Source organism: Drosophila obscura, unplaced genomic scaffold, assembly GCF_018151105.1.
Source record: "Drosophila obscura isolate BZ-5 IFL unplaced genomic scaffold, ASM1815110v1 contig_186, whole genome shotgun sequence".
In the NCBI taxonomy this organism is placed as follows: Eukaryota; Metazoa; Arthropoda; class Insecta; order Diptera; family Drosophilidae; genus Drosophila; species Drosophila obscura.
The window spans coordinates 2,014,980-2,041,217 of record NW_024542774.1 but is presented as its reverse complement, the minus strand read 5'-3'; the positions used below and the strand labels follow the sequence as shown (position 1 = coordinate 2,041,217).

General features: G+C 43.7%; 4 protein-coding genes and 1 long non-coding RNA gene across 10 annotated transcripts in view; 1 reads left to right on the top strand and 4 right to left on the bottom strand.

The window, feature by feature from the left end:
* Positions 1 to 60: 60 nt before the first annotated feature.
* On the bottom strand, positions 61 to 897 carry LOC111078580 (CDGSH iron-sulfur domain-containing protein 3, mitochondrial). Its single transcript, XM_022373347.2, has 4 exons — positions 786 to 897; positions 573 to 723; positions 386 to 479; positions 61 to 332 (listed from the first exon to the last, which is right to left on the bottom strand). The coding sequence occupies exons 1-4, from the start codon at positions 831 to 833 to the stop codon at positions 209 to 211; spliced, it is 417 nt and encodes a 138-aa protein (XP_022229039.1). The 5' UTR covers positions 834 to 897; the 3' UTR covers positions 61 to 208.
* On the bottom strand, positions 573 to 2,449 carry LOC111078577 (aldo-keto reductase family 1 member B1). Of its 2 annotated transcripts, XM_041593247.1 has the most exons (3): positions 1,134 to 2,449; positions 786 to 1,001; positions 573 to 709 (listed from the first exon to the last, which is right to left on the bottom strand). In XM_041593247.1, the coding sequence occupies exon 1, from the start codon at positions 2,300 to 2,302 to the stop codon at positions 1,367 to 1,369; it is 936 nt and encodes a 311-aa protein (XP_041449181.1). In that variant the 5' UTR covers positions 2,303 to 2,449; the 3' UTR covers positions 573 to 709; positions 786 to 1,001; positions 1,134 to 1,366. The 2 variants fall into 2 exon arrangements, with proteins under 2 accessions (XP_041449181.1, XP_041449180.1); XM_041593246.1 differs by having other exon boundaries at positions 786 to 2,449.
* Positions 2,450 to 3,042: 593 nt separating this feature from the next.
* LOC111078581 lies at positions 3,043 to 19,171 on the top strand. Of its 2 annotated transcripts, none has more exons than XR_005967750.1 (3): positions 3,043 to 3,362; positions 18,466 to 18,627; positions 18,697 to 19,171. It is a non-coding gene; the product is annotated as an uncharacterized LOC111078581 (long non-coding RNA). The 2 variants fall into 2 exon arrangements; XR_002608269.2 differs by having other exon boundaries at positions 3,044 to 3,362; positions 18,694 to 19,171.
* The window catches only part of LOC111078574 (rap guanine nucleotide exchange factor 4), a 34,931-nt gene continuing 13,990 nt past the window's right edge, over positions 5,298 to 26,238 (bottom strand). Inside the window, exons 1-17 of one of the 4 annotated variants that reach the window (XM_022373328.2) lie at positions 17,980 to 18,414; positions 16,106 to 16,252; positions 12,457 to 12,508; positions 12,199 to 12,296; positions 11,608 to 11,694; positions 11,394 to 11,535; positions 11,113 to 11,305; positions 10,904 to 11,049; positions 10,524 to 10,668; positions 9,277 to 9,453; positions 8,993 to 9,154; positions 7,751 to 8,112; positions 7,426 to 7,679; positions 7,180 to 7,350; positions 6,785 to 6,918; positions 6,358 to 6,707; positions 5,298 to 6,288 (exon numbers count right to left, since the gene is read on the bottom strand). In XM_022373328.2, the coding sequence (XP_022229020.2) occupies positions 6,161 to 6,288; positions 6,358 to 6,707; positions 6,785 to 6,918; positions 7,180 to 7,350; positions 7,426 to 7,679; positions 7,751 to 8,112; positions 8,993 to 9,154; positions 9,277 to 9,453; positions 10,524 to 10,668; positions 10,904 to 11,049; positions 11,113 to 11,305; positions 11,394 to 11,535; positions 11,608 to 11,694; positions 12,199 to 12,296; positions 12,457 to 12,508; positions 16,106 to 16,252; positions 17,980 to 18,039 (2,808 nt within the window). In that variant the 5' untranslated portion in view covers positions 18,040 to 18,414 and the 3' untranslated portion in view covers positions 5,298 to 6,160. Of the gene's footprint in view, positions 6,289 to 6,357; positions 6,708 to 6,784; positions 6,919 to 7,179; positions 7,351 to 7,425; positions 7,680 to 7,750; positions 8,113 to 8,992; positions 9,155 to 9,276; positions 9,454 to 10,523; positions 10,669 to 10,903; positions 11,050 to 11,112; positions 11,306 to 11,393; positions 11,536 to 11,607; positions 11,695 to 12,198; positions 12,297 to 12,456; positions 12,509 to 12,636; positions 12,939 to 16,105; positions 16,253 to 17,979; positions 18,415 to 26,238 lie in introns of those variants that run through there. The other 3 variants (XM_022373325.2, XM_041593235.1, XM_022373329.2) reach the window with 3 other exon arrangements.
* LOC111078576 (cytochrome P450 6a2) lies at positions 22,197 to 23,932 on the bottom strand. Its single transcript, XM_022373333.2, has 2 exons — positions 22,762 to 23,932; positions 22,197 to 22,686 (listed from the first exon to the last, which is right to left on the bottom strand). The coding sequence occupies exons 1-2, from the start codon at positions 23,861 to 23,863 to the stop codon at positions 22,268 to 22,270; spliced, it is 1,521 nt and encodes a 506-aa protein (XP_022229025.2). The 5' UTR covers positions 23,864 to 23,932; the 3' UTR covers positions 22,197 to 22,267.

Below are 26,238 nucleotides of genomic sequence, written 5' to 3'. Positions count from 1 at the left end.
AAATCATACTACATAAATATATACATACATACAAAGACATACTCAGTCGAGAGTCGTGCATAGTGTTCGTACACCATTGAAAGGCATTTATTAATCGCGTGTATAAATAATGTTCTATTATCTAGAATAAAATCCATATGTTGCTTGATTCAAATAATGCATTTTCTCAATTAAAAATATTAGGCACACCAAGCACACACACGCAAAACTATTTAACGGCTGCCTGAATGTCCGGCTGCTTGTGAGTGCCGTCACAGAAGGGACGGTGGGAGGTCTGCTTACAGTTACAGAGCCAATAGTCTCCAGTCTTCTCCACCTTAAAGCGTATTGGCCTGGAAAGGGAAACGGTTACAGATATCCGTAAAGAAACCTTTGGCAGACTTACCTCAGTTTTATTTTAAGAAACTCATTCTTGTGCGTGCCGTCGCATATTGGCTGCGATTTGGACTTTCCACATAGGCACCAAGAGTATGTTTTGTCTGTGAGTGGGAGGGGGAGATCGGATCGGATGTTGAGTTGTGGTTATGTAAACTTTTCAAGGGATTGCTTTGCTGATGCTGTGTGGAACGAACCCTTGTCTAGGTGTATCTTGAACGGCCGCTTATCGAAGGTGACTCCATTCTCCTTCTGCAATACAGCCGTTTGTTTGTCTTCGAGCAAGTTCTTTGGAATTGTTTTGGCAGTGGCATCGCCCGGCTGAGCGCTGGAACTATAACAGACTTGCTATGGTTGTACACAGATTAGTGGTTGTGTTTTTCGCAACTAAGCAAAACTGCCTAAGTTACCTTTAGAAGCCAGGGTGTGCGAATGCTGCGTTTAAATATTATTGACATGTTTCGGCTTTTTCCTATATATTTCGCTGATTCTGGGGACTAGTGCTCTGCAACGACAGCATACAAACATATGTTTTCCCAGGGCTGGGTCGACAGGTTATCGAAAGCTCAAGACTGATCGGTGCTGCCACTCGTCACATTGGTATCACTCTCCAAGGTCGCCCCGTCCTACCATGGAACACTATGATTTTCACAATTTCTAAATCTGTTTTTGGTGATAAGAAACTGTGTCTCAGCACTTGAACAGATATGATTGTGATGCGTCTGGGAGGCAATTGCCACATTCTATTCAATACATACATCCATGTACCTGTTTGTGTACCTAACACGAGGGTTCTTTCATTTCATCTATTTTTAATTCGAATACCCAAAACTTTACTGTCATGAGATACATACCCAAGATAAGATGCCAAAGTGTACCCACCTTTATCAAGGAGGCAGCCCCATTACAAAAGCTGATTAGCTCGCCTTTCTAACAGATTCCACAGTTATAATACACAACATTTTATTTGAAAAATACTTAGGGTAGATGTCTAGAACTCGTCATTGAATGGATAGTATTTGTGGCCCGACATGCCCGAGAAGGGGACTGTTCGCTGTCCCGTCTCATATCCCTCCATGGCCTTGACATCCTCGGGACTCAGCTCGAAGTCGAAAACTTTGAAGTTCTCCTCAATCCGCGTCTTGTTGGAGGACTTGGGCAGAGGCACCACACCAATTTGAATGAGATATCGCAGGCAGATCTGGGCAGTACTGCGTCCATACTTCTTGGCCAGCCGCTGTGCCTGATCATCGTAGATGAACGCGGGCCACTGGCGTGCGGGCTGGGGACGGGCCAACGGGCAGTAGGCACAGATCACCAGGCCGTGCTGCTTGGCATGCGCACGCAGCTTCTGCTGCTGGAAGCCCGGGTGACACTCCACCTGGTTAACCACCGGCTTGATGCGGCAGTTCGCCAGAACACGCTCCGTCTGTGCGGCGTTGAAATTGGACAGGCCGATGCTGCGGGCCAGGCCCAGGTCCACCAGCTTCTCCATCTCCCGCCAGGTGTCCAGATAGTCCACATCCGTCAGCTCCAAAGTGCCGTGGACATTGCTGTCGTTGTGGAACTTCTGGCCAATGGGCAGATGCATCAAGTACATGTCGATGTACTCCAGTCCCAGGTTGTTCAAACTCAGTCTGAAGGCGCGCTCCACCAGCTCGGGATCGTGGTGGATGCCACCCAGTTTCGTGGTGACAAATATGTCCTCCCGCTTGATCACACCCGCCGCAATCTTCTCCCGGACCGCCTGGCCCACCTCCGTCTCGTTCTCGTAGACGAATGCGGTGTCGAAGTGCCGGTAGCCAATGTCAATGGCACTGCAGGTGGCCTGGTAGGCCTCCGATTCGAACGACTTCCAGGTGCCCAGGCCGAGGACGGGCATTTCCTGGCCATTGTTCAGTTTAATTTTCGGCGCGAGATTTGTCATTTTTAATTTGTGTCGATAATTGGTACGAATGAAACGTTGGTTCCTCGATTGCGACGCGACAACAGCTATTACGAGTGTGTATATTATAAATGTAGATTGTAGACGGAGCAATCTGTTCCAGCACGTTGAAGGTGTAGTGGGCAAATGGTGGCTGGCTCGCTCGGCCGGTTTCGGTAGGTTTGTCACCGCCGCGCATCGAGCAGCTGCTGTGTCACGCTGGTGACGTCACGGCCGAACACGTCGCGGTTATTCCCACAACTTGAAATGGATGAGAAAAAGCTCCGTTTCACAAAGAAAGAAGCTTTTGGCCCGCGCCTATTTGAAATTCAAATAAAGCCAGGGCTGGAAAACGTCGTTTTGTCGCTAACACATAAATCTTTATTTGAATATTAGTTAAAGTTTAAAATGTTAGACATTCAAAGATACATGCTGGTTTATTCTTAGTTGCACATTTAGGGCTTGCCTTTAAAATATTTAGCTTACTTTGCATAAATCTCACCGGGGTATATAGGTATAGGGGTACTCGTATATAGTTATTTATGTATTTATATTCTGTTTATATTGTTAAATATCTCGGTTTCCTGGTTATGCATATTTACTATATTTTTTACTTATTTGCCTGCCTCGGGGGGCTGCATCGTAAATTGTTTGTTTGGTGTTTGCTTCTTACTGTGAGCTCCATGAAGGAACCTTCTATTACACTCGTTTCTATTACGTTCTAGTCTGCTAGAGCTTTACCTCTATTGCTTATATGGTAGGTAAGTAAACTGGAGATTGTATTGCGTTAGACATGTAGACACTGATTTGAACATTAAGTTTTTGGTATTTACTTTAGCTACGGTTTGGTTGTCTGGTGTTTCATTCTTACTGTGAGCTCCATTGACAGGAGACTGGCACCACGCTATCTTCTATTACGAACTAGTCTTCTAGAGGTTTATTCTAAAGACATGTAGACACTGCTTTATTTGGTGTTTGATTCTTACTGCGAACTCTCTTTAAATTATTATTATTATTATGACTTGTGTCAAAAGAGATCTGTTCTATTTCCTATTGGAGATAGGTAAGTAAATTTCAGATTGTTTTGCGTTAGCCATATATTAGACACTGATTTGAACACTAAGGTATACATACATATGTACATATGTACGTATGTATGCATCCGTATGTAGCTTATTGATTTATTTGGTGTTTGATTCTTACTGTGAACTCTCTTTAAATTATTACGAATAACTCAAGAGAGATCTCTTCTATTTCCTATGTGAGATAGGTAAGTAAATTTCAGATTGTTTTGCGTTAGCTATATATTAGACACTGATTTGGACATCAAGGTATACATACGTATACGTATGCATCCGTATGTATGTAGCTAATTTACGGTTTGGTTGCTTGGTGTTTGATTCTTACTTTGAGCTCCATTGAGAGGAGACTTTCTTTATTACCAACTATTTAGTATCATATTTGCTATGTGGTATTGTATTGTAAATAAATTGGAGATTGTAATGCGCTAGCCATGTAGACACGATACGGATTTGAACATCAAGTTTTTTGTATTTTTTTGTTTGATTCTTACTTTGAGCTCCATTGAAAAATAACTTTCTAGCATTCACTTTGAGACTCTATGGGTCTCTACATGGTAGCCAGTACGCAGTTTCAGTTACTCTTCAAACCTTCACTCATTGTTCATGGTTGGCTTTAGCCTATAATGACAACGGAGGTATATACGTATAGCATGAATATCTCTAGATTACCCGATTTAGTTAAGTTTATGCAAAGTGCTTTAGTGATTTTCTTTGAGAGAAAAAGTTGAGTTCAGTGTTTTTTTGTTTTGTTTTGTGTTCTTAATTTTTTTGTTTGAGATTGTCAAATCGAATCACAAGTTAAAATTTTGAATTTTCCTTTTTTGCACTTAAAATAAATATATGTATATTGGTATATCGTAGGTATATAGGTATATAGTAGGTATATCAGTATTATTGAAGGTGCACAACAACAATAGCAACAATGATTGTTTATTGTTACCAAAAGTACAGATACACATCAATTCTTTTGACACAGAGGTTTTCCCTTTTGTTGATTGGAAATGTTTTTTATCACTATACAAACTAGGATCTAGAATCTAGATTTTACGGATCAATTAGGTGTATATATGTAAGTATTATCCCAGCTACAAATATCTTTAATTATATGCTAGAAGATTTTTGGGCTAACTTTTGCTGCTTTTGCTCCTCCTCCACATTGTGTAGATAAAGTAATTAAGGACTTTTAAACTCTTTTCACGTACTAAAAAAATTGGTGTTGCGTTGCATGTAAATCAATTCGAAATCTATACAAATCTTTAGTTATTAACATAATATTCCCGTTCCATTTGAATCGGCGTCACTATAGTCATATGTTCTATATATGTATGTATCTATAAAAGTTTTATTGAAAATTCGTTTGCTGTTGCTTTTGTGTTTTACTAGGGGAGAAACCACTGGATACTGCTAATGCCATGGATTATTGTTGTTTTTCGAAACACAAAAAACAGGATAAATATTATTTAATACATATACACGACATATATCGTGGTACAAGTTTTGGTTACAATATGTGTATAGGTTTTGTGGTAGGTTAAGTGTTATATCGTTGTTTGAGAGACCTTTACTTGGGAGAGGAGTTGGAGTTTTTTTTTGTTTACGGCTACTACAATTCTAGGATTAACTACGATGGCTTACCAGAAGATCGTCACGCCCATGATTAGTATCTGGCAGGTGGATTTTCAGATATCATAGGGGGAACTGTTCACATTTAAAGTATTTAATTACTTTCAATATATACAATGCGAACCGACTCTTGTGGTCTTGCACATTTAACACTTTACAACTAATTACTAAATCTAGTAAGGTCCCTCTCCAGTGTTAATTATTTTATTGCATTTTATTGCAAATGCAAATAATGGTTTTTTTTTTTGGTTTCTTCAACACAAAATAAACTCTGAATTTTGTACAAAAATAAAACAATTAAATGTTGTGTTGTGTAAATAAATATTAATAAATGTGTTGGTATTTTATTTTGCGATTCACTTTACGCTTAATAAGGCGTATGGTATAGTATGGAGAATAACTGAATGAAAACGAAAGTTCGAAAATACAAATTAAATAACTTATACACTAAGTAGCTTAAATGTTAATAACTAGCTTCAACTAGACTGTTTAAAAAGTTTTAGTTTAGGGGTTTTAAAAAAATAGATTCCATGCTCTGGTCCGGGCGCTGCCACTCTTCATTCGTATGTATGTTTATACAAAATACTTTGCGTAGGATATACATATGTGGATATAGATATAGATATAGTAGTAGAAAAGTTGGTAGGAAATTATGCAGTTTTAGTGCCGTTTGGTTTTTGATGTCGTCTCCTCTAAATGTTTAGTATCACACGCGTCCATTGTTTGTTTTGTATTCACTTATGTTTGTATGTATGTGTGTATGTATATGTAGTATGTGTGTTCTTCACACGTCCTTCGCTGGGATTCTGGATTGGTTTCCATTCCCTCCGTATGTCAAATTTTCTGTGTTTCAATTCGTTTCGTTTTGTACTAAAGCAAAAAGTTTTGCATTGTGGGGGTTGGGTTTCAGTTCATTTGAATGTTAAGATAGTCCATGATTGGGTCATAAATACTCTACTTAGCCTAGGCTAATTCGAATGCGAATGCAAGTAAAAGTTTTGCTGGGGCTGGGGCAGCTACAGCTAAGCTCGTATCTGTGCAGCTAATTGCAGATTGATTAACACTTAACACACACGCATATTGTTGGTTAGACACTTAGACACTCTACTTGGCTAATACGAGGATCTGCTACGGGGCTATATGCTATTCTATTGGCTTAGAGCTTCCTGGTGGGCTCCACCTTCTGGGACATGGCCGTCAGCACTCGCTGGTTGTCGATGACCCGAAAGCTGCTAATGTACGAGCGTACCTCGCCCTCGCTCTTGGGTGACGGCGGCTCCAGTCCTGCCACAAATTGGATAATTTTCAATACAATTACGAATCGGCCTAAGGATGGCGGACAATCAAACCTACCCAGACTCCGGGAGCGACAGAAGCGTATGGTGCGCATCGTTTGGGCCATCATGTGCATCTTCTCAAAGTTCACCAGACCGTCCAGGCTGGTCTTGTTTCCCTCGTGGGCGAAGGTCATGTCCTTCAGCAGCAGCGGCATGAACGGTATCAGGGGCGGCTGCAGCTTGCCCACAAACACGCGATACGCCCGGTGATTGCGACTGGGATCGATGAGGGCCTCGAACTCCTGAAAGATCTTCCTGAACTTTGACGGTATCTTCTCCCAGGTTTGCTGCAGCCGCGACACGGCCATGTTGGAAAGGCCCATCACCACAGCAAAGAAGGCGTTCAGATTTTGGTATTCCTTGCAACTGTGGAAGGGGGAGGAAGTAAGTAATTAAGTAAGTAAGTAAGTTCCTATCATTGGGATAGGTGGCGGGTCACTTACTAGGCGGCCAGCTTAATGAACTTGCGGACCAGACCCACGCGCTTGCTCAGGCTGGGCGTGGACACGAGCTCGGTGACAATCCAGTACTGAACCTCGTTGAAGCGACGCAGAAAGACATCCAAGTTGGCCGTGATCTGTGGGCAGGAGAACAAACAGAGAAAATTGATTAAATTTCTCAATGAAACTTTTCCTGTAAGTTTTCCTACTACACGTATAGTTTTCGGGGCTTCTTAAATTAGTTCGAGTGCGACCAACTTCTGCCCAACTCAATTAGCAAAGCAGATGACAAATGGCAACAGTTTTGTGGCCAAACTCTCGGGGAGGCTTATTACCCAAACGAGACTTTCAGACTTTTGTGGCAAATTTGCCTTCCGTACCCCCACCCCTGCACTCACCTTGCCGAAGTGATGGCGTCCAAAGGTGTGATAGAGCAATTCATATTCATGCACGGCATAGAACAGATCCCACTCGAAGAGGGTGATGTGGTATGCGAGCTCCTTGGTGCTCAGTATTTCCAAATCGATGTCCACACCCTCTGTGGGGCACTCCTGCTCCTGCAGCTGTGTCTGTAGAGGAAAGGAGCAATCAATAGTGAAAAGTCTGGACTGGCCATTGGCTGCGATGCTGGTAGTGCGACTTACCAAGGCATCCAGATGATCCTTAACGGAAACAAACAGACGTCCGTTGAGCGAGAGGCCAGTCGGTATACTGACATCGTTATCCTTGAACACGGACCGCTCCCCGTTCGACTTGACTTCGACTAGGCACAGGTCCTCTGGTCCACGATTCAGCTGCAGCTTGTCGGCGGCACAGGCCTTGATGAGCTCCGCTGTGGTGTGCATGGGGAAGCGCAGGGTGCAGTAAGTGTGGTCGGCGCAGTAGACACGGAATATGACTGCACAAAGAGCATAGATAGAGATAAAATTCATTTGCATATCTCTCCCCGTCTATCCCAAAAACACTTACTGTCATCGTCCGGCCGTATTACCGTCTTTGAGGGCGTTGCATTGCCACTGAACAGGCAAATGGGTTGGCCATTCGGCGGCAATTTCCACTTCTGTCCGGCATTCTGATTGCGATCCTCCTGGTAGCGAGCCATCTGGGTGAGCACGTTGTGCACGATGCTGGTCTCCTCATTGAGATCGGGATCGGCCTCCACCTCGGCGGCCAGATCCTCGATGAAATCACACACACTGGGCTCCTCGAAGGCCGCGTGTCGCACGGCCATCACCCACTTCTGCATGAACTGGATGACGCGCTTCTTAAAGTTGACTATATACTCACGATCCTCGGGTGTCTGGGCGTCCTCATGGGTATCGCAATGAAAGGTGCACAGCGGTTAAGGCGAGAAACCAATTTTGTTGGAGATTTCAGATTTGGAATTGGATTTGGATTTGGGGTCCTGAATCTGTCTGTCTGCCTACACCATTCAACAGTGTTCGGATTTGCCCTCCCAAGGGTTCGGCGTATGTTTATTGGTATGCGTTTCCCATGTTCCCCATTGTTCCCAATCAAATTGCTTAGTTGGGTGCCTGGAGTGGGGCCGGAGCCGGGGCCTGCTTATTAAACACATCACGTATTCCAATGCAGATTGTGGGATTAGTTTCAGGCATCATTGGTCTTGGCATTGGTCCTCTCTACCACACATCCCCCCGTCCTACGAACAAAAGCCCATCCCCATATTGAGTGCTTGCCCCGGCAAAATCATCTTCATTGCGGCTTTTGTTTCGACTGAAGTTCCACTGTTGGACTTTGCCCCGGACGGAAGGGTGTTGCTTGTTAGCATTTTGTGCCACACCAAACTCCACGTAAGCGCCCACTCCTGCACCACCAACCCGCCGGACTGGGCAGCGCTGTGTGGTCCGGATCGGGGTCATGTGTGCCTTGCGTGCTGCCAACACTTAAACTGTCGCCGTGGAACTGTTCCGTTTCCCGCCCAAGAGGAACGTGACTCTCGAGTCGTCGGACTCCTGCATCCAACAGTGAACTTTTGCCACTTTTAAAGTGCCCAGGACGGAGATGAGCTGAGCTAAGAGCGGGAGACCTTGGCTGTGGTAGAAGAGGTTTTAAAGTGGTTTGACCCCCAGTGTCCAAAACGGTGGGGCCTAAGCTATGGGACGTGGCCGGCATGGCAAAGGCTAACGCAGACTGACGAAAAGGTTGGGGAAATTCATGAGTTGTCAAGATTGTTGCTTTGGAAAAGGATATTAATTGGCCAGTTCATCAACCAGCTGCACCACGGGCATGAATACAATGTGGGTGAGCAGAAAGTCATCCAGGAAGGGATCCATGCCGCCAACGGACTGACCCAGCCGGGTCTCCAGTAGGTGCTCCAGCATCTTGGCCGGTGTGCCCGACATGACCGTATATCTGTGGGGCGGAAGCAGGAAAGCCATTAAACATAAAATTAAATTCATCTACTTGCGGGGCCTCGCCTGGCCCTGACTTTCAATTAAAATTGAGCGATCATTAAAAATTGATTAGCCACTCACTTGAATGCCGAATGCTGTCCACGTTGCTTGGCCACACGCTCCAGCACTAAAACATCCTTGCCGTGCTCCTGCAATCTCAATGTATTGGCCTCCACATCGCGCAGTATCCGGTTGAAGTGCTCCTTGTCGACGCGCAGCAAATGGCAATTGTTCTCCTTGAGCACAATGGTAGCAGCTCTGTTGGCAACAAAAACAGATATTTTATTTGCGAAAATTTCACAATTCGAAAAGGAATCCTCGGATGGCCAACAAGCGGAAAAACTTTCAGCTTGTGCAACAAAAACTTTTTAATGCATTTCACATTATCTCTATGAATTTTCATTAATTCCGAAACTACTACTATAGCACTGCTATAGCTGATGGGAAAATTGCATTAAATTTGGTTGACACTTAATCAGATGCATATGAAAATGTCAAATGGAAAATGTTCGCGCTTCGTGCGGCAGGTAGTTATTTTATTTTATTTTAATTTATTTTGGTTTTTTAACATGCGCAACGCGACCAGAAAAAGTTTTTAAAATTGCATTTCATAACAGACTCTGGCGGAATATTTGCAGACGGGATTTGCATCTGCATCTGCAGCGGTCAGACGGTCAGAAAATTCAATCAACACGCAGGATTTATCCACGAAAATCCACAGCTCCTGGCGTGTTTGTTTAATAATAATACTATTATATTTGCTAGGAATAAATGACCAGCTTAAATGAGTTTTCCCAGGGACTCAATTATTTTATGCGCTCATTAAAAAAAGTTCCACATCTCGTCTGATATTTTTACTCTAAGAATACAATACAGCTGGACTCCTCTTTGACAAACCAAAACTCTTTCCTTTGGCTGCCAAGTTTAGAGAATGGCTTACAAATTGCCCCTGGGCTTGGGCTAATATTTTGTTTCAATTTCCAATTGTTTGCTCTAAATGCCACACAATGCCTCTTGTTATCTGACGTTGTCTTGCCTGTTGCACCACCCATACGGCTTATGGTGCCCATTGTGGTGTCTCGGCCATTGTCCGCTCTGTGCCATTGTCAACCCAGAGAATACACAATGCACATGAAATGCATGAGTAGAAAAAAAACACAGACTCTGTACGAGTATAGAGAGAACTTTCAGCCGCTATCTCGAGAGTTTAAGTTGGGGATAAACTTTGGCCAACCAGGAGATTTCTTTTATAGACTGACAATGATGATTTTGACGATTATGGATGATGAGCTGTTAGGCCATGTCCGCCTTCTGGATCTTACTCTTACCTGGGTGCGTCGTTTATTAAAGCCAGTTTACCAAAATCATCGCCCGTCTTCAGGGTAGCCACAGTTCCCTTGCCGTGAATCACAACATCGACGGACCCTTTAAGAAGGATATACCAGGAGCGTCCTTCGTCGCCTTGATTGAATACTGTTGTTGTTGTTGAATAGGGTTAAACGTGTTAAGGGATAAAAGTCTTTATTAGTACTTATCATTTTTGTTTTTTGGGGGTCTAATGCGAGAGGGGATGGATGGATGGGCGTGATTGTCCGCCTTTATTGAGACATAATTAGTTGGAATTTAATTAAAAAGTTTGCCAAACTTTGCTTTTTGCCATCGAAAGTCTCTAGAGTTTTGAATGCTGTGGCTTTTGGGGGATACTCACATATTGTGCCCGCCTGGGCATGAGCCTCGAACACGAATATCGATGAGAGCTCCCGCTTGATGCTGGTGGACAGATGGGAGAGAGCGGCAATGTGGACGAGCTCCTCGAATACCAGCTCCAGTTCCTCCGATGTCCGTTCGTGGGAGCTGCGATTCAATATGATTTTATATAGCAGAATATGTGGTATGTGTGGTTTTTGTTGCACTTACGGCTTGCGCAATATCATACGCAGAGTGGCGTCCGGCCCACGTTGAAAGAGGGCACTCAATGCCTCGCGTATGTGCTCGTTGGCCGCGTGTTGATCCTCTGCCTGGGGTATGCCGACCGCAGGTGCACCGCCTTCCTCGTCCAGCCGGAATCGATACAGAAAGCACTTATCCTTGAATGGCTGCTCTTTGTTGACTGCGGCGGCATTGAATAAAATTAATATGTGAATAAGTACACATGTCTGTTAAGAGCGAAAATGGGCGTATTAACTCCGGTGGCTTACCATGTGTGAGTACGCCTTCCTCGACCAGGGCCTGCCACATGCCAGCCGCCTGGGCGCGGGTGTGCACAATTGGTGCGAGGTTGACCAGCCAATCGACAAGCTCAGTGCCGGGTGCGCACTTCCGTATTAACTTTCCCGAAACCTTAACAACAGAGTGGAAGATAAAGACATAATTAGCATCATAAAAAAGTTAGTCGTCCATTCCTCTCCTTACCTTACGATCCTTCAGACAGCTTGAGTTGTCGGCCACGAGTAATGTGCGTAGAGCCCAGCCCATGCGGCTCATAGCAGGACTCGGTGTCTGCAAAATACATCAGTAAACAATGAACTACAAGTAAACTGCCCTGAGGGATGTGCGGCTTATATTTTAATACACCCATCTGGCATACGCTTTAATTTATCAACTAAAAATCCGAGCAAAGATTCCCTTTCAACAATCGAGAGATTATAGCCAGCTCCGCCTTAGTTCGTGTTCAATTTGTCGCATTAATTAAAGACATATTAAAGTTTGTGCTGCCAAAAGATTGGAGCTTTCAGGGTAAATATCAAAGCCAGAAGGACAACAATTTTTTAGAAATCCGTTGAAAGGGACATTTTCCCATTTACAGCCTCATGAATAACACATAAATATTTTTGTAATTCCCTTGACAGTTTCTGGAGCAGCAAATTAACTCATTTGTCGTCGTCAATGTCGGAAAATTATATTTATAATATTTATGTGCCTGTGGGTGGGTGTACGAGTATATGTATGCATATATACATATATATATATATATATTCCTGCTTGTGGATGTTCTTCGCTTACCTCGGTGATGGGCAATGCTGGGTTGGGATGGTCCGGGCTGAGTGGGCGCTTGGTGGGCGATGTGGCGGCTGCCGTCTGCTGTACGCTAGGACCAAAACCTATCAAATATCCCACAGCAGTTTATTTTAATTAATGTTTGTCCAAAATGTGTGCATGGTTGCCCAATGTTTAATGTGAGTTTAATATGTTTATTCAATCATTTTTATGTGCGTATTACTATCATTGTGATTTTAATGAGATTTTCTACCGTTTACATACCGTTCTTTAATTTGCAATTGGTGAAAATGTCATTCATCAACTCTTTGTTCTTCTGCAATTAAAATAAAAAAAACAGTAAAATAAAAGTCCATTAGTCGATGCGGTGCTGTTTTCTTATTATGTTTTCTGTTTTCTGTTTTCTGTTTGTTCGCGATAATTGCAATGCCGAATTCCCATTACGTTGCTCATTTCGAATGCCGTCGACTGTGGTCGGGCCTGCTGCCCACGCTCCAGGCGACGTCGCCGCTTGATGACCGCGGAAGTGGCGCCGCCGCCAGCTGTGAGTGCCGCGGCTGTTCTCTCTGGCTCCAACACCTGTTTCTGTGAATTTTGCTGCCCATGGCTATCACTGTGACGTCGATAGTTCAAGAGAACGCACAAGGCTGCCTCATCGTTGGCCACAATCTGAGCAGACCAGCGCTGACGCTGCCGCTGTTGACCAGCTGACATGTGGAAACTTTCTTTCTGTCCAACTCTTTTCCGCTCGCAGGTAATTACTGGCAAACGCTGCTTTCTTTTGTGCACTGATAAATGAGTCTGTCAAGTGCCTAACCGGGACCCAAACCCGAGACCCACAAACCGAGACCCGCGACTCTCGCTTGTGGCGCGCTCTTTGCGAATTCTTATCACTCGCAAGGGTTGTCAGAGTGTCTCAATTCTGTTCTAAAGTATTCTGTTAGAGAAGAACAGAGGCGTTGGCAACGCCTGGCAACCCCTGGAGGGTCTCTGCCAACTGATAAGCATGAAACGCTGGCGTTGGCGTTGGCGACGCTAATTAAACACACTTCACTTATCAAACGCACAGCAGGGCCAAAATAAGCGGAACCAATTAGGCAGTGTGTGAGTGGTCGACGGGGGAGGAGGGTGGAGAGGCTTAGAAGGTCTTCGCCTTGAACAGAATTCACAAATGCATTTCGATTAAAGCTTGTTTGTTGGCTGATTTAAATGAGTAAAATAAGTCACGTCTTCAGTGTATACACACAGAGAAAAAACCCCCAGATATTGTAATATCACCTATACCTATACTAATATCAGAGACTGTTCTTATGCTGTGGAATCGAAAGAGAATTAATAATCACAAATTGGCTGAGAATTCGTTCAGAAATTAACTTTTAATTGAGACATACTGACCAGAGCTGGACGCACTGACTACTCAGCTAAATTTGTTTCTACTCTAGTCATAAGCTTGGAAAATCCTTCAGGCTTTGTCTCTGCCTCCCAGTGCTCTTCTCTGCTGTCGGTGCACATGTGCAACTTGTATTTGTGCATAAATAAATAGCCACATGGGCATGGACATGCAACTGTGTGCCATTGGGTATTCAATACAACACTACATACCAACCACACACACACCCATCTGAATGAAAAATTTATGGACTGAGGATTACGCAGACCACATGTTTGGAAATTCCATTGTTGCCGCCTGAATGCCATTTATTAGGAAAAAATGCAGCCGATATTAAATGCAAATATGTCGTAATCAAATGGCATTGAAATTCGTATTAAAAGTAGAACTCTGCAATTGAGTTATGATGCCACATTTACCGAGTGTAATATCCGCCTCTGATTACGCCACACCCCCTCTTCCGTAAGAGCGTGTTCAGTGCACACATCTGCAACATCCTCCTGCCATGCAGCTTGGAAGCCAAACTAAACCAAACCAAACCAAAACTTGTGCCAACCAAACGGAACTCGATCCAATTGCAATTGCAATTGAATTCAGTTGGACTAGCCTTCACTCGACCAGACTCGAATTGTCCAATCGCATTACGAGTGGAATTACAGCGTTGCTTGTCCCGGGATAATTGGCAGCGCACAGTCATTGAATGCTGGTCGAGCACTGCTCCTTCCTGGCCATTTTCAACTGGGAGCGATATGAGACTGTTAATTAACCCGAAATTCTATTTCTCCCATCCGCCATATGGGGTCGTGCTGACAATTGCTTTCTCTGACATTTTCAATTTGCCCTCCAGTCGGATAAACATTTGTGCACAAATCAAACACCCGACTGGGACGTGGCGGACAAGAACGCGAAATGTTATATCGAGTACATCCCGCCCCACATATATGTATATGTATGTACGCGTATACAGTTTACTTACTCCTTTTCAATTTTTCTCGACCTTCCTCTTCACGGATTTTATCGCATTTACGCAGTTCAGAGAACTGAACGCAGAGCAAGGGAATTCACCAGTTTCCAGCTATTTTTATGGCTGCTGCTGCTGGTACTACTACTGATGATGATGGTGCAGCAGTGGCAGCTTCCACTTTCACTTCATTGTTGCACACTGCGTATACGTGATATGTGGTGGCCCTGCCATGCTGTCGCAGCTACTTTGTTATCGCTTTCTGCACCCCTCCCCATCCTTACCATACCATGCCAGTAACCACTTGTGTTGCTTTTGGGTTAGCCAATGTTGGCATAATGTTGCAAAATAGTATATGCCCCAATTTGAGGTTTTCCTTCAGCTCGTTTTTCTCTCACTCCCTTCCCTCACTCTCTTGTGAGAAGTAAGGTAAATATACATTCATTCATTCTATCCGCACCCCCTCCGTCCATGTGCTCCATGTGTGTGCTCGTGTGGCTTATACCTTTTGTGCGTGCCCTAAGGGATGACTTTGGGGGCCCATCCACAGCACAGAATGGCATTGTTAGTGAGGGTTCCGAATTTACAAAGATATTTTTGCATTTTTACACTGACAAAAGTAAGCGAAAACACACAGTAAATGGCAACTCAGGGTGAAATGTAATTGAATTTTCGTTTTTTTGAGAACGAGAAAAATGCATCCATCATTTTGGCCGTATTAAACACATTTCTTACAGTGCACTTGTGTGCTTATTTTGTGTGCATATCAAACATTTACTATTTGCCAGCAGAAAGCCACGTGTGGGAAAAGGGAAACCAGACCATCCAATCACCATACCAGTAAGTAGATACAAATCCTGTGGCTTCCAATTGATATTTGCCGTTCAATTGTATACCGCAAAAGGCTGGCTAAAATATTAGATATGTATGTTGTACATAGTAGTTTCATTCCATTTAATTATCGGCTGTACTTGGGCGATTTCCCTTGGGTCCTGGCACGCATTAATGCTAACACAGCCAGGACATGCAACATTCAAAATGAAAACAAACATGAAAGATGCATTGCAATAAGCCTGTCATTACATTGTAATGCCATTTGCCGCACATAAACAGAGACAACACAGAACAAACTACTTGGCCCACAAGAGCAACTTGGCTTAATTCCCCCACCCAACTGCACCCAGTAGTACTCCTACTTCTAGCCAGAGCCAGGGCCACAGCCAAAAGCACTTAACACTGAGGGCCAAGAGTTGCCGGCATGTGTTCGGGCTTAGTTCGTGAGGTTCATTAGGAAAAAGCTGTTAGTCGGGTCGAGACCAGGCGAGCATCATTAAATGTTAATTGAAATTTTAATTAAATACTTTTGACAATGACGAAGGCATACCGCAAGTATGCCAGGACTCTGCCACATGGTGAGCGTACACATATCTGAATATCATTTGAGTCAAGCATCTATCCATCACAGATGCTCATTAAAGGGATTGGATTTGATGAGCGACTGCTCCTTTTTGATGTGGTTAGCAAGGGGTGGGGGAGGGGGGGGGGGGGAACTTCAAACTTACCTCCCAAATGAGTCGAAAATCCTGCTGCTCGACGCGCAGCAGCTCGCAGGTTGTCTTCGTTACCACGGTGCTATCGCGTGGCAAGTCGTGCAGTATGGTCTCCCCAAACGTGGCGCCCACACCCAGGTTGCACAATGTTACGGAGCTCTGTAAATAAATAAATAAAGTCAGTGGATTCGGGTTAGATGGTGCACAAGAAACAGTACTTCAATGTGATGTGGCATAAGTTTGTATCTCAGAGTGTGAACTAGTCGTATCTGTGAAGTTTAAACACTTTGTGGTGCCCTGGCGTGGTCTTTCTCTTAAGTTTCTTACACAATTAGCTGAAACGACTACAATTTCCTTGTGGCTTGTGGCTGGAATGATGGTCCCAAAAAAGCAAACATCGGAAACGAAATGCAACAGCAACAACAAGCGGATATGTCACGCCACCAACTGTCTGTCTGGCCTGTCTGCCAACCAATGCAATAACCGTGGCTTAGAGCCAAGAGCTGCCGAGTTGAGAGTTGTCTAACCGCAGCAGCATTGCAATGACATTTTCAATTACCAACTCAAGTTTGCATCTGTGCCCCTGTCCTCCAGTTGCTCTTGCTGTTTGCTGTTGTTCTTAGCTGTTTCTGCTGCTTGTTCGTCTGTTTGCTTTCCCACAAGAACACGCAAGTTCTTGGCCTGAGGGCCCTCCCAGCCTCATTTCAGGAACGAGAGCCGCCCTGCCATGTAATTGGCTTAAAACTGGGCTTACGACAGCGCTACCGCAGAATTAGTTAAACTCGCATTACCCCTACATACATACACGTATGTACATACATACATATATGTCTGCATGTGTCCACATATATTTACAGTTATTATGCCACACAAAGCAAAGCCCGTAAAATATTATTTAATTAATTCCCACTGTGTAATTACAATTGCTATTTGCCGGCGTTTATTTATTTTTTTGTGTTGTGTCCAAAAGCAGCTTGGAAATTTCATTCGCTTTTCTTGCTGATTTATTGGGGCTTTTGTTTTTTGACAAGCGTCACAAAAATACTTGGTCTCTGCCTTCTCCACGTCGCGCCTTTTTTTGGCCACATTAAATTTGATTGCTTTCTAATTTATTGCAGCATTAACAGTTGACCCACAGACACGAACACAGCCACAGAAGGAGAAAGATAGAAATGAGAGAGAGAGAGAGAGAGAGCAAAAGGGAAATGAAAAAAAGGAAAAGCAAAAATTTATCCACGAGTATTTTCCTTTTTTGTAATTTCCTTAAGCCGCCGAGAATTGAATTCAATTTCCAGTCTAAACAAAAATATTTTTCAAAGCTGTGCGCGTAGCATGGGGGATAACAAATTTTATGGTATGAGGGGGGTTGTCTGTGATATAATTTTGTAATTTATATAAATACTCGTATAAATTGATGAAGTGCAAACTGAAATATACCCCGGGTACTTTTGACAAACTCAACAGTCTGAAGTATCTTTTTGGAGTGGTAATAGTGGCAGTGGAGGGGTACTTGAGCTTGTTTTACCTGTTGCCAAAACAACAAAAGGAAAATTATCTGCATATTTGAACAGATTAACATGAAGTACCTCCAATGTGCATCATTGTTAAAGGATTGAGTGGCAAAAACTATCTAAACTTTTAACCCACTTACTAACCCTTGAATATCTCTTTTGTTTGATGAGCGATGAAGGCAGTAAGAGTCTGTATCGCATATGGCTATAAATTAGACACACTCTCAGCTAATTCCCCAACTTATATGTACCATAGGATGGTACCACTGTATTAGTAGTAATGCTACGAATATCTATAACCACGTACGTTTGCTGCAGTTGCCGCTGCTGCTGGATCTTTTACATTTATTTGGGGTATGCAATGCCATGTTTTACCTTTGCATAATGTCGCGTTGATTGCTCCACGTTATAGGTACAACTGCGACGAAACAACATGATCCCTCTGTCCTGCTGTCGCTTGATTTTAGTTTCAGTTTGTTAGTGCAACACTTTTTGCATATTCAAATTGTATTAAAATATCAGTGGAAATAACACAAGCACACACAAACAGCGTTGGACAAATGCAAATTGGATACCGGAGTGTTATGTAGCATTTTCGGTGGCTTTCTGCTCGATTTCGATGCGAATCGCAGACGTGAGGTCAACAAAGAGACTTGCCACTAGCTATGGGCACGAGGCACGCGCTGCCGAAAGTGTGGACAAACATGTCTGGGCCGTGCGAGGCATCATATGCGTCCATTGATAAATGACATGGAAGCGTGTCTCAGAGCGGGTTATATATACATTTTACTACAAAACTACGAGTGTTTTATTATTATTATTTTTTCTTTTTATTTATTTTTTTTTTTTCGTATATTTTAGCGCGTACCACTTTCAATTGGAATTCCCATTCACAAACACATCCACTGCCAGCAGATCTTTGGGTTTGGATGAACCGCGCGACGTCGCGTCACAAAGCAAACTGAAATTGAAGTTGTATGATGCCCCCGTGTGTGGCAGCCAGCTAGCGAGAAACTGTTGCATGTATGTACATAAATATGTATGTATATATGTACTACATGTCTAGTCTTTTGTGCAACTCTTGGCTAGAAGTTGCTGAAGTGTAGCCAACAGCAGCAGCACCAGCAGCAACAGCAACAAAGGCCCAGAAGACCGGCGGCTAAATGGAGCGTTCGATGCGATGACAGCTCAATGGCCCATTGCTGTCATATCTGTATGTATGCCTGTATGTATCTCAATGTACTCAATGCCCAGTGGCCAGTCCTCAATGGACGACATTCTAATTTGATCAATGGCAAAATAATCGATGGGCAAATAAACCCAGAGAAAAATCTCCAAAGTTTTAAGTTTAAATAAATTTATTGTTGCACTTCACTCTGCTTGTACCTAAAAATCGAAAATACAATTTATATATGGCTGTGTTTCCCCATTTTTCTCTGAGTGTAGATGTGATATATATGTTTGACTGAAACATTGGTTTAAAATGGCAAAATGAGATCTTGGCTCAATATTCCTGTTTTTGGTATTCTGAACGGGGTAAAGGCATCTCTACGGGCAACTCAAATTCGTGGATGTGTTGACACGTTTCTCATTCCCCATTTTAGCCGCCTTTGACGACCTTTGTTGTCGTTTGATGCATGCATTTCAGGCGGAATGCAATTAAGTTAGAGCTCAGACCATGGACCAAGACCAAGCCCACATCCACATCCACACCGATGGCGACACTGAGACCATATCGCTTGCATCCATGTACGTCACTGTAGTGATGGGTGACTGCTGGCCAAATGTCCGCTCTCCATGGAGACCTTTGTTGGGTGCTGCGCTTGGAAAACTTTTCACGCACATATGAGCACGCTTCCGTCCGTTGCAGCAGAGCTATGCTCTGGCAAATGTATGTATGCTGCAGGGGCAGTTTCGGTTGTTTCTACTGCTGCAACGTGTCTCGCATTGCAATCCACACCGGCCAATTCCGTTGGGCAAAGCAAACAAGAGTGTGGACCCAACTTTGGGGCATGGTCATACGAATGAATTGTTTTTAGGAGGATTCTGCTAATGGAATTTCGGATAAGCACCGAGAGATTTCTCCCCTGAAAACTGGCTTGCTTTAAATAACAACCAAAGTGAACCAAGGTACGCGTATTTCAATGTTCAGGTTGAATAACCTTGACACTTTTATTTTATATTTTTCATTTGTTTTGTTGGTTTTATTCGGCTGGCTTTTCTCTGTTTTTTAGCCGGACCGCAATTGTCCGCCAGTCCGGCGTCTCTTTTGGGCTAGTAATTACGAGTATTTCGCTTGGCCCTCCTACGGTGAAGGTAAGGCTCCGGACCAAGTCAATGACTGCTCACAATGAGTGGGCACACGCAGCACTGGCCGTTCATGTGGCGAGTATATGTATCCGCCAGATACAAGTACATGCCGTATCGTACCGTGAAAACATTTCCCTCAATGTTTTGAGGTGTCAAAATAAATCACTGTCGCTCAGTTCATTCCATTCGTTTGTCTAATTAATTATGTTAATTAGGTTATCATTAATTAATTTGCAATGTTTACGCTTTTTGTGTGGTTTTTGGCAGGTTAATGATTCAATGAATTACCACAAACAAAAAGAGAGTTTCCGATTCATTTGCTGACAAGTTAATGATATCCACCGTAGAGTAGAGATAATTATTTTTATAAAATTACATTTAATGCCCTCAACCGTTATAAAGACGTCGCCATTAAAGCTATGCTGACGGTTGCACTTGCACGCCTCCAGTTTTCCCAGCGGCTGCCTCATTTTCCACGCGTTGCATGTGGCGATGACATAAACATAGATAAACATTCGGCCCCACCTGCACCTGCAGCAGCATCATTAAAAAAGTTCGTACTTGCAACTTTATTAATCCAAATGAACAGGGGAAACAGGGGAACAGTTTGAGTACGCACCATGCTGACTGACCCATTAAGCGGATTTCTCTTCGCCATTTCTTTTCTGGTTTTTTTTCCTCTCCCATTTTCCTGGCAAAAAATGAGCAGAATATGTGAAAATTTTTCATTTCAATATATGCAAATGGAAAAGAACGTAAAAGAATGTTCGACCGGGTCTTTGAAGGCCTTAAAATTCCAGTCTCATCCCCGAACGGAGCTTGTCTCGTTCGTCTGCTGCTGTCAGGCAATTTGGGGCCGTCCTGCTAATGCGCCCCAAAGTATGCAAAGTGCAAAGGAAACGCTCAGGGCGAAGGAGCCGAGCCATAGAATAGTTCTGATGGCATTTCCATGCCCCCTCCCCCCATTTCTGTCAGCTACCGATTGCATGCCGAAGGAATCATTCAATCGAAATGTAAATAACAAAAGTTCCTCAAGCGGAAATAACTTTCGCAAGCAAACTGCGAGCCGAAAACGATTTCCAATGTTATTCCTAAAGATTTCCAACTTTAGCTATACACAAACAAAACTTATGTGGGTCTCAAAAAAATAAATATGATATGATAATTATTTCTTCATAGAGAAATCGAATTGTAAATCATATTGCTATAGAACTTATCAATCCCTAAAGATAACTGTCTACGAATGTAATTTGGCTAAACCATGATTTGAAGTAGCTACTAAAACAAATACTACAATGCCTTTTTTGAAGTAGTAGGGAGTTCATTTAATCGATAATAATGCAGTGAATGATAAGAAGTCTGCTTTTGTAATAGAGATAGCCCGTTTGGTTGACAAAAATACTGTATTGTTAGCGGGTCAAAGCTTTTAATACCCTTCCCAAACCTACAATCATCGAAAAATAGAATAGAATAAAATAGAATAATATCCCGTTTTTAAGTGCAAACATAGTGAAATTAAATATACTTATTTTTTTTGATTTAAGTATATGTGTACTTGAAAGTCCATTCAATATTTAATCAAAGCAAAAAACATTTTAAAATAAATATAATATATTTAACTTGTAGGAAATTTAATTTAAATATGAAATATATTTAACACCAATATATTTAATATTTCAGGGCTTTTTTCTCTTAGTGAATGGTGGATTAGGTTAGGTTAAGGACTAGGCTCTATCTCAGCTCAGATAGACCCTCTGTAAGGGTATGCAACGGTTGTCAACTTTCATTTAAAGAGGTAGACAATTGCAGAGCCGTGCCAATGTAAAACATTTTCTAGATAAGCTTGCGAGTGGAGGCTCGTAGCAAGTTTGGCCATTCAAATTATCTCATCGCCACTAGATGACGGCATTGAACCAAGCCGTTCACTCTTCAAACATTGTTGTGTTGTTGTTTCCCTTTCAAATGCTGGCTCTTTAAAGCCCAGCCAGAGTCTCTACCCCTACCCTTACCCTACCTCAATTAGCCGGCTCGTGTTGCATGCTCCAGAGCCATATTTTAATTTGGGGTTTCTCATTTAATGGTGGAGGGAGAGCAGCCCCATGAGCATGTGGCATGTGGTATGCAAAGCATGTGAGCGTCTGGGAATATTAATTAATTTACCTCAGTCAGAAGAGAAGAGAGTCATTGACTCTGACAGCACAATGGCCGGGTGAGAAACTGTTCAAGTTTGAATTACTTCGGCCCGAGTGCACTTTACGCACATGAAAATAAAGTGTGAAACGTACAATTAATTGACTATATTTATCTATCGATCATACAGCTGACAATTTCAATGGCATTTCAATACAGAAGCTCAGATCCGTTCCAGACGCAAGTAGATGCCACCGATAGAGCCCAAAGTGAACGATTTTGGTTCATATTTCAAGGGTATCTCTGTCTTGTCACAGACCGAGAACTTGAATCTGTTGAGGAGCTGGGCCATGCCGATGCGGGCCTGCATCTGGCCAAAGCGCATTCCAATGCAGTTGCGGGGTCCATCGCCGAAGGGCAACCACTCCACAGAGTCGCGGGCGGCCACTTGCTCGGCCGAGAAGCGGTCCGGATCGAAGCGGAGGGGATCGGGATAGAGGTTCTCGTCGCGGTGATAGGCGCAGGCGGGTATGATGATCTGGGTGTCCTTTTCAATCACCAACTCGGAATGACCGGGCACCACATAGTCGTTGAGAGCCTTGCGTTCCAGGTGGGGCACAATAGTGTACAATCTCAGGGTTTCTAGAGGGGTATATCAGAGGCAGTTAAAAACGTTGACTGTGGCGGCAACTGAAGAGTGGGGGAACGGGAACCAACCTGAGATTACCTGATCCAGGAAGCGCATTTCCTTGACACACTCGTACGTCAGCTTGCCATCGTTTTTGGCGAGAACAGTCTGCACTTCGCTGCGCAGCCTGTCCTGTATGTCCTGGTTTTGGGCCAGCTCGTAGAAGCTGTAGCTCATGGTCGAGGAGGAGGTCTCGAAGCCGGCCAAATAGAAGACAAACACTTGGGCGGCCAATTCACCAATGTCCATGGCCTTCATCACCTCTCCATTTTCGAGGGTGACGCTGCCCTTTTTCTTAATCTCGATCAGCATGTCCATGAAGTCGTTGCGCTTGAAGTTCTCCTTTTCCCTCACGGCCACCGTGTCGTTCACGATGCCCATGAAGAACTCATGCACGTCCTGGGGCATTATACGCATCCTCAGCTTACGGGCCAGCTTCGGGAAGCTGAAGATCAAAAGCGTGAGCAGCTGGCCATGCCTGAGCTGTGTGAACGATTTCTGTCCCATGGTGCGGAAGTCTGACACGGGCGTGCGCAATGTGTTGCACTCAATGCCAAAGGCACAGGTGCCGATCACATCGGTGGTGAATCTGGCCATCATCTCTTTGATCTCTACAATGGCCCCACCCTGGCTACTCGGCACCTGCTCCTCCATCACGGTCGCAAACTCTTCGGATACCTTGATCACAGTGGGAAACATTATCTTCATTTTGCCCGATGTGAAGGTGGGCGACAGTCGCTGACGGAGCTGCTTCCAGCGTTTGCCGTCCAGGTTGAACAAGTGCTGGGTCAGTGGATCGTCCCGCTCGTTGTGGAACTGTCCGCGATCCGAAAAGTTCGAGAAGTCCTTGATCAATATGTTCTTGGCCAGCTTCGTGTCGACGATGAAGGCTGTGGGCTTGTGCAGAAAGTAGAAGCCCACGAAGGGGCTGCTGCTGTTCCGATATTTATTGTAGTAGTCATAGAAAATTTCGTGCATCACCCGATATTTGCGGAAGCCCACAAGATTGCCATAGAAAGGGTGGGGCGCATCGTGGGGCACACCCCGGCGCTTCCAGTATTGAAAATTGTTGTACAATAAATACGCTACCAGCGAACCGACAGCGATCACCAAGTAAATTAATATCAACATTTTCTACAACTTTTTTTCCGTTTCGCGAACTGTGGCGTCCAACTATTGCCGATCTAATGAACGACACTCAGCGTGTTCAGGCGGATTTTATAGACTCCCCCAGCCAAAATAAAAACAAACACTCATACGCATATCAGCATGATATGGCAAATCCCCGACCCGTTTATAAGTCATGATTACAGCGCCAGAGATAGCACTTGCCACCGCTCTACAATGAATTCTAGAGAGCGAAGAGTGTTTCCCCAAAGAGACGCACACTCTTGGCTACTAAACAGAAACATATACCAAAATAGAATATCAACAGGCGATAACAAGTTTGTTGTTAAACAAAAATTAGTATTCTACTAATGATCGTTTCGGTTTCTAGCATTTCTGATTATAATTGTATATAAATGTCCAACAAATAACAAGTTTTCGAATTCAAAGCAAGTCGATATGCCCCCTCCAGTGTTTCAGAGTGTTGTAAAATAATAGTATTAATGCAGCATGCACATGCACCATATATAAAAGGTAGTATTTTTTTTGTGTCTCTCCCACATTTCTCTCCCACGATTTATATACAAAAGACACCGACTTTGTCTTTGGTTAACCGCGACTCCTGTAAGCCGATTAGGATGTGCATTTTGCCTTGCGTAAATCCCTTGATTCCTTCCCGTCAAGCAAAGGAAAGGGGGGACTTTAACGCGATTAGAGGGATTTGATTTTCCTTCTTGAATTCAAGTAAAAGAGGAAGGAAGGATGGAGGTGGAAGCCATATTGACCTTGTGTCGCATTTATTGATAAATTCCCTGAATTATTTCCTTCTTTCCTTCTCCACCCTTTTCGATTGGATGGTGCTTGTCCTGTAGTGTCCTCAGCTGTCATTGCCGCCAAGTGCAAGTGCTCCTGAGCTTAAAATGGATGTTCGGCTGACACTTATACTCGTATTTCACCAGTTTCACCTCACTCCAGTCTCTCTGGCCTGCAAAAGTACACCAGATCCAGTTTTATCGTCTGCTTAATGCTCAAGTCCTTGCAGCTTGACCTTCAGCCGCAACAGCCTCGGCCCACATGTGTCACAATATTTTATGTACATGAGGAGTACTCTTAAAAACTGCGACTGGGAAACAAAAACCAGCCAAGAGACGAGGCGTACGTCGCATAATGAAGTGCAGAACAAAAAAAAGAAACAAAAACAGAAACAAAGAGGTCATTGAAGAACCGCAGTGGGAAAAAGTGGAATGCCTTCTCTGACTAAATAAAATGCAAATCTAAATGGGACTTAAGTGCAGCAGCAGAGTCGCAGACCAACCAGCTGGAGGCGCACACAATGCTGGTTCTTTAAGAATAGTCTCGAGGGTTTTATGTAAAAAGCCGACATCTGACTGCTGACGCTGCCTACCACTGCCACTGCTGGGATGGTATTGTTGTACGATTCGTCGTCGTCGTTGTCAGGAGAGACAGCCTAGCTAATTATGGATGCTGCTCCAGCCTCACGGAGATGTCGTGTAAACAGCCAGCTAATTGTTTGGTCTGCAGAGGTGTTAACCCCAAAGACAGTTCTTTCAGATGCAAATGCTCTTCGTTTCGAGGGGTGTGTGTTTGAGTGCGCTGTGCCCTGAATAAATTAGTCTTATTTGTGTCTGGGATGTCAGGCAATCTAAACAAATCTCGTGGGCCAGAGGTGGGGCAAGTCGAGTTTGTGCATTTCCTGTAGAGCGACATACACACGCATACATATGTACATATATTATGTAAATCACAATAAGAAATCCGCTCCATCTAAGAAGAAGCTGATTTACCAAAAGAATAAAATAATCCGAAGAAAACCGGAGGAAAAGGACAGGCGGGACAAATCTTTTATATCAATACACACACACCCACACGCGCACACAGCCATAAAGATGGGGAAATTCCGGCTTCCGCCACAGACGGAACCGTTCCTTTAGCCATCCCAATCCCGCCCCATCCAGCCGCAATCATCATAATGTCGATGGTAGAATTATCATAAGATTTAAGCTTTACGAGTGTGTGGAGGGGCTTCGTTCTTAAAGAGATTTATAGCAATTACGGCCGCCTCAGAGGGCACATATAATTAGCTGTCCGTATTCGTATTCCGTTCTGTCACTGGAGAATCGACAGTTGACAATTCCCAATGAGTGATTTTTCAACCTGAACCGGCTGGCTGACAAGTTCATTGCAATCACAATTGGGCGGGCACAAGGAGCAGCAGGATGCTTCTTCCGAATGCTGATTGAATTTCTCGTTTGACATATCTGCTGTTCTGATTGTGTCGCATGTGTGTGTGTGTGTGGCAGGCAGCTGTGAAAGCTATCGATTCGAGCCGGATTGTCTCAGCACCGAATCAAATTCCATCTTGGGCCGGAGCAGTGGCC

What these genes read in the sequence shown, in the direction of transcription:
- LOC111078580 (XM_022373347.2), bottom strand. Translation starts at nt 833, where the DNA reads ATGTCAATAATATTTAAACGCAGCATTCGCACACCCTGGCTTCTAAAG. An exon ending in CAAGATACACCTAGACAAGG is followed by an intron (nt 480 to 572) that starts GTTCGTTCCACA and finishes TCCCACTCACAG; the next exon opens with ACAAAACATACTCTTGGTGC. An exon ending in TTTCTTAAAATAAAACTGAG is followed by an intron (nt 333 to 385) that starts GTAAGTCTGCCA and finishes TTCCCTTTCCAG; the next exon opens with GCCAATACGCTTTAAGGTGG.
- LOC111078577 (XM_041593246.1), bottom strand. Translation starts at nt 2,302, where the DNA reads ATGACAAATCTCGCGCCGAAAATTAAACTGAACAATGGCCAGGAAATG.
- LOC111078576 (XM_022373333.2), bottom strand. Translation starts at nt 23,863, where the DNA reads ATGTTGATATTAATTTACTTGGTGATCGCTGTCGGTTCGCTGGTAGCG. An exon ending in CCTGGATCAGGTAATCTCAG is followed by an intron (nt 22,687 to 22,761) that starts GTTGGTTCCCGT and finishes ATACCCCTCTAG; the next exon opens with AAACCCTGAGATTGTACACT.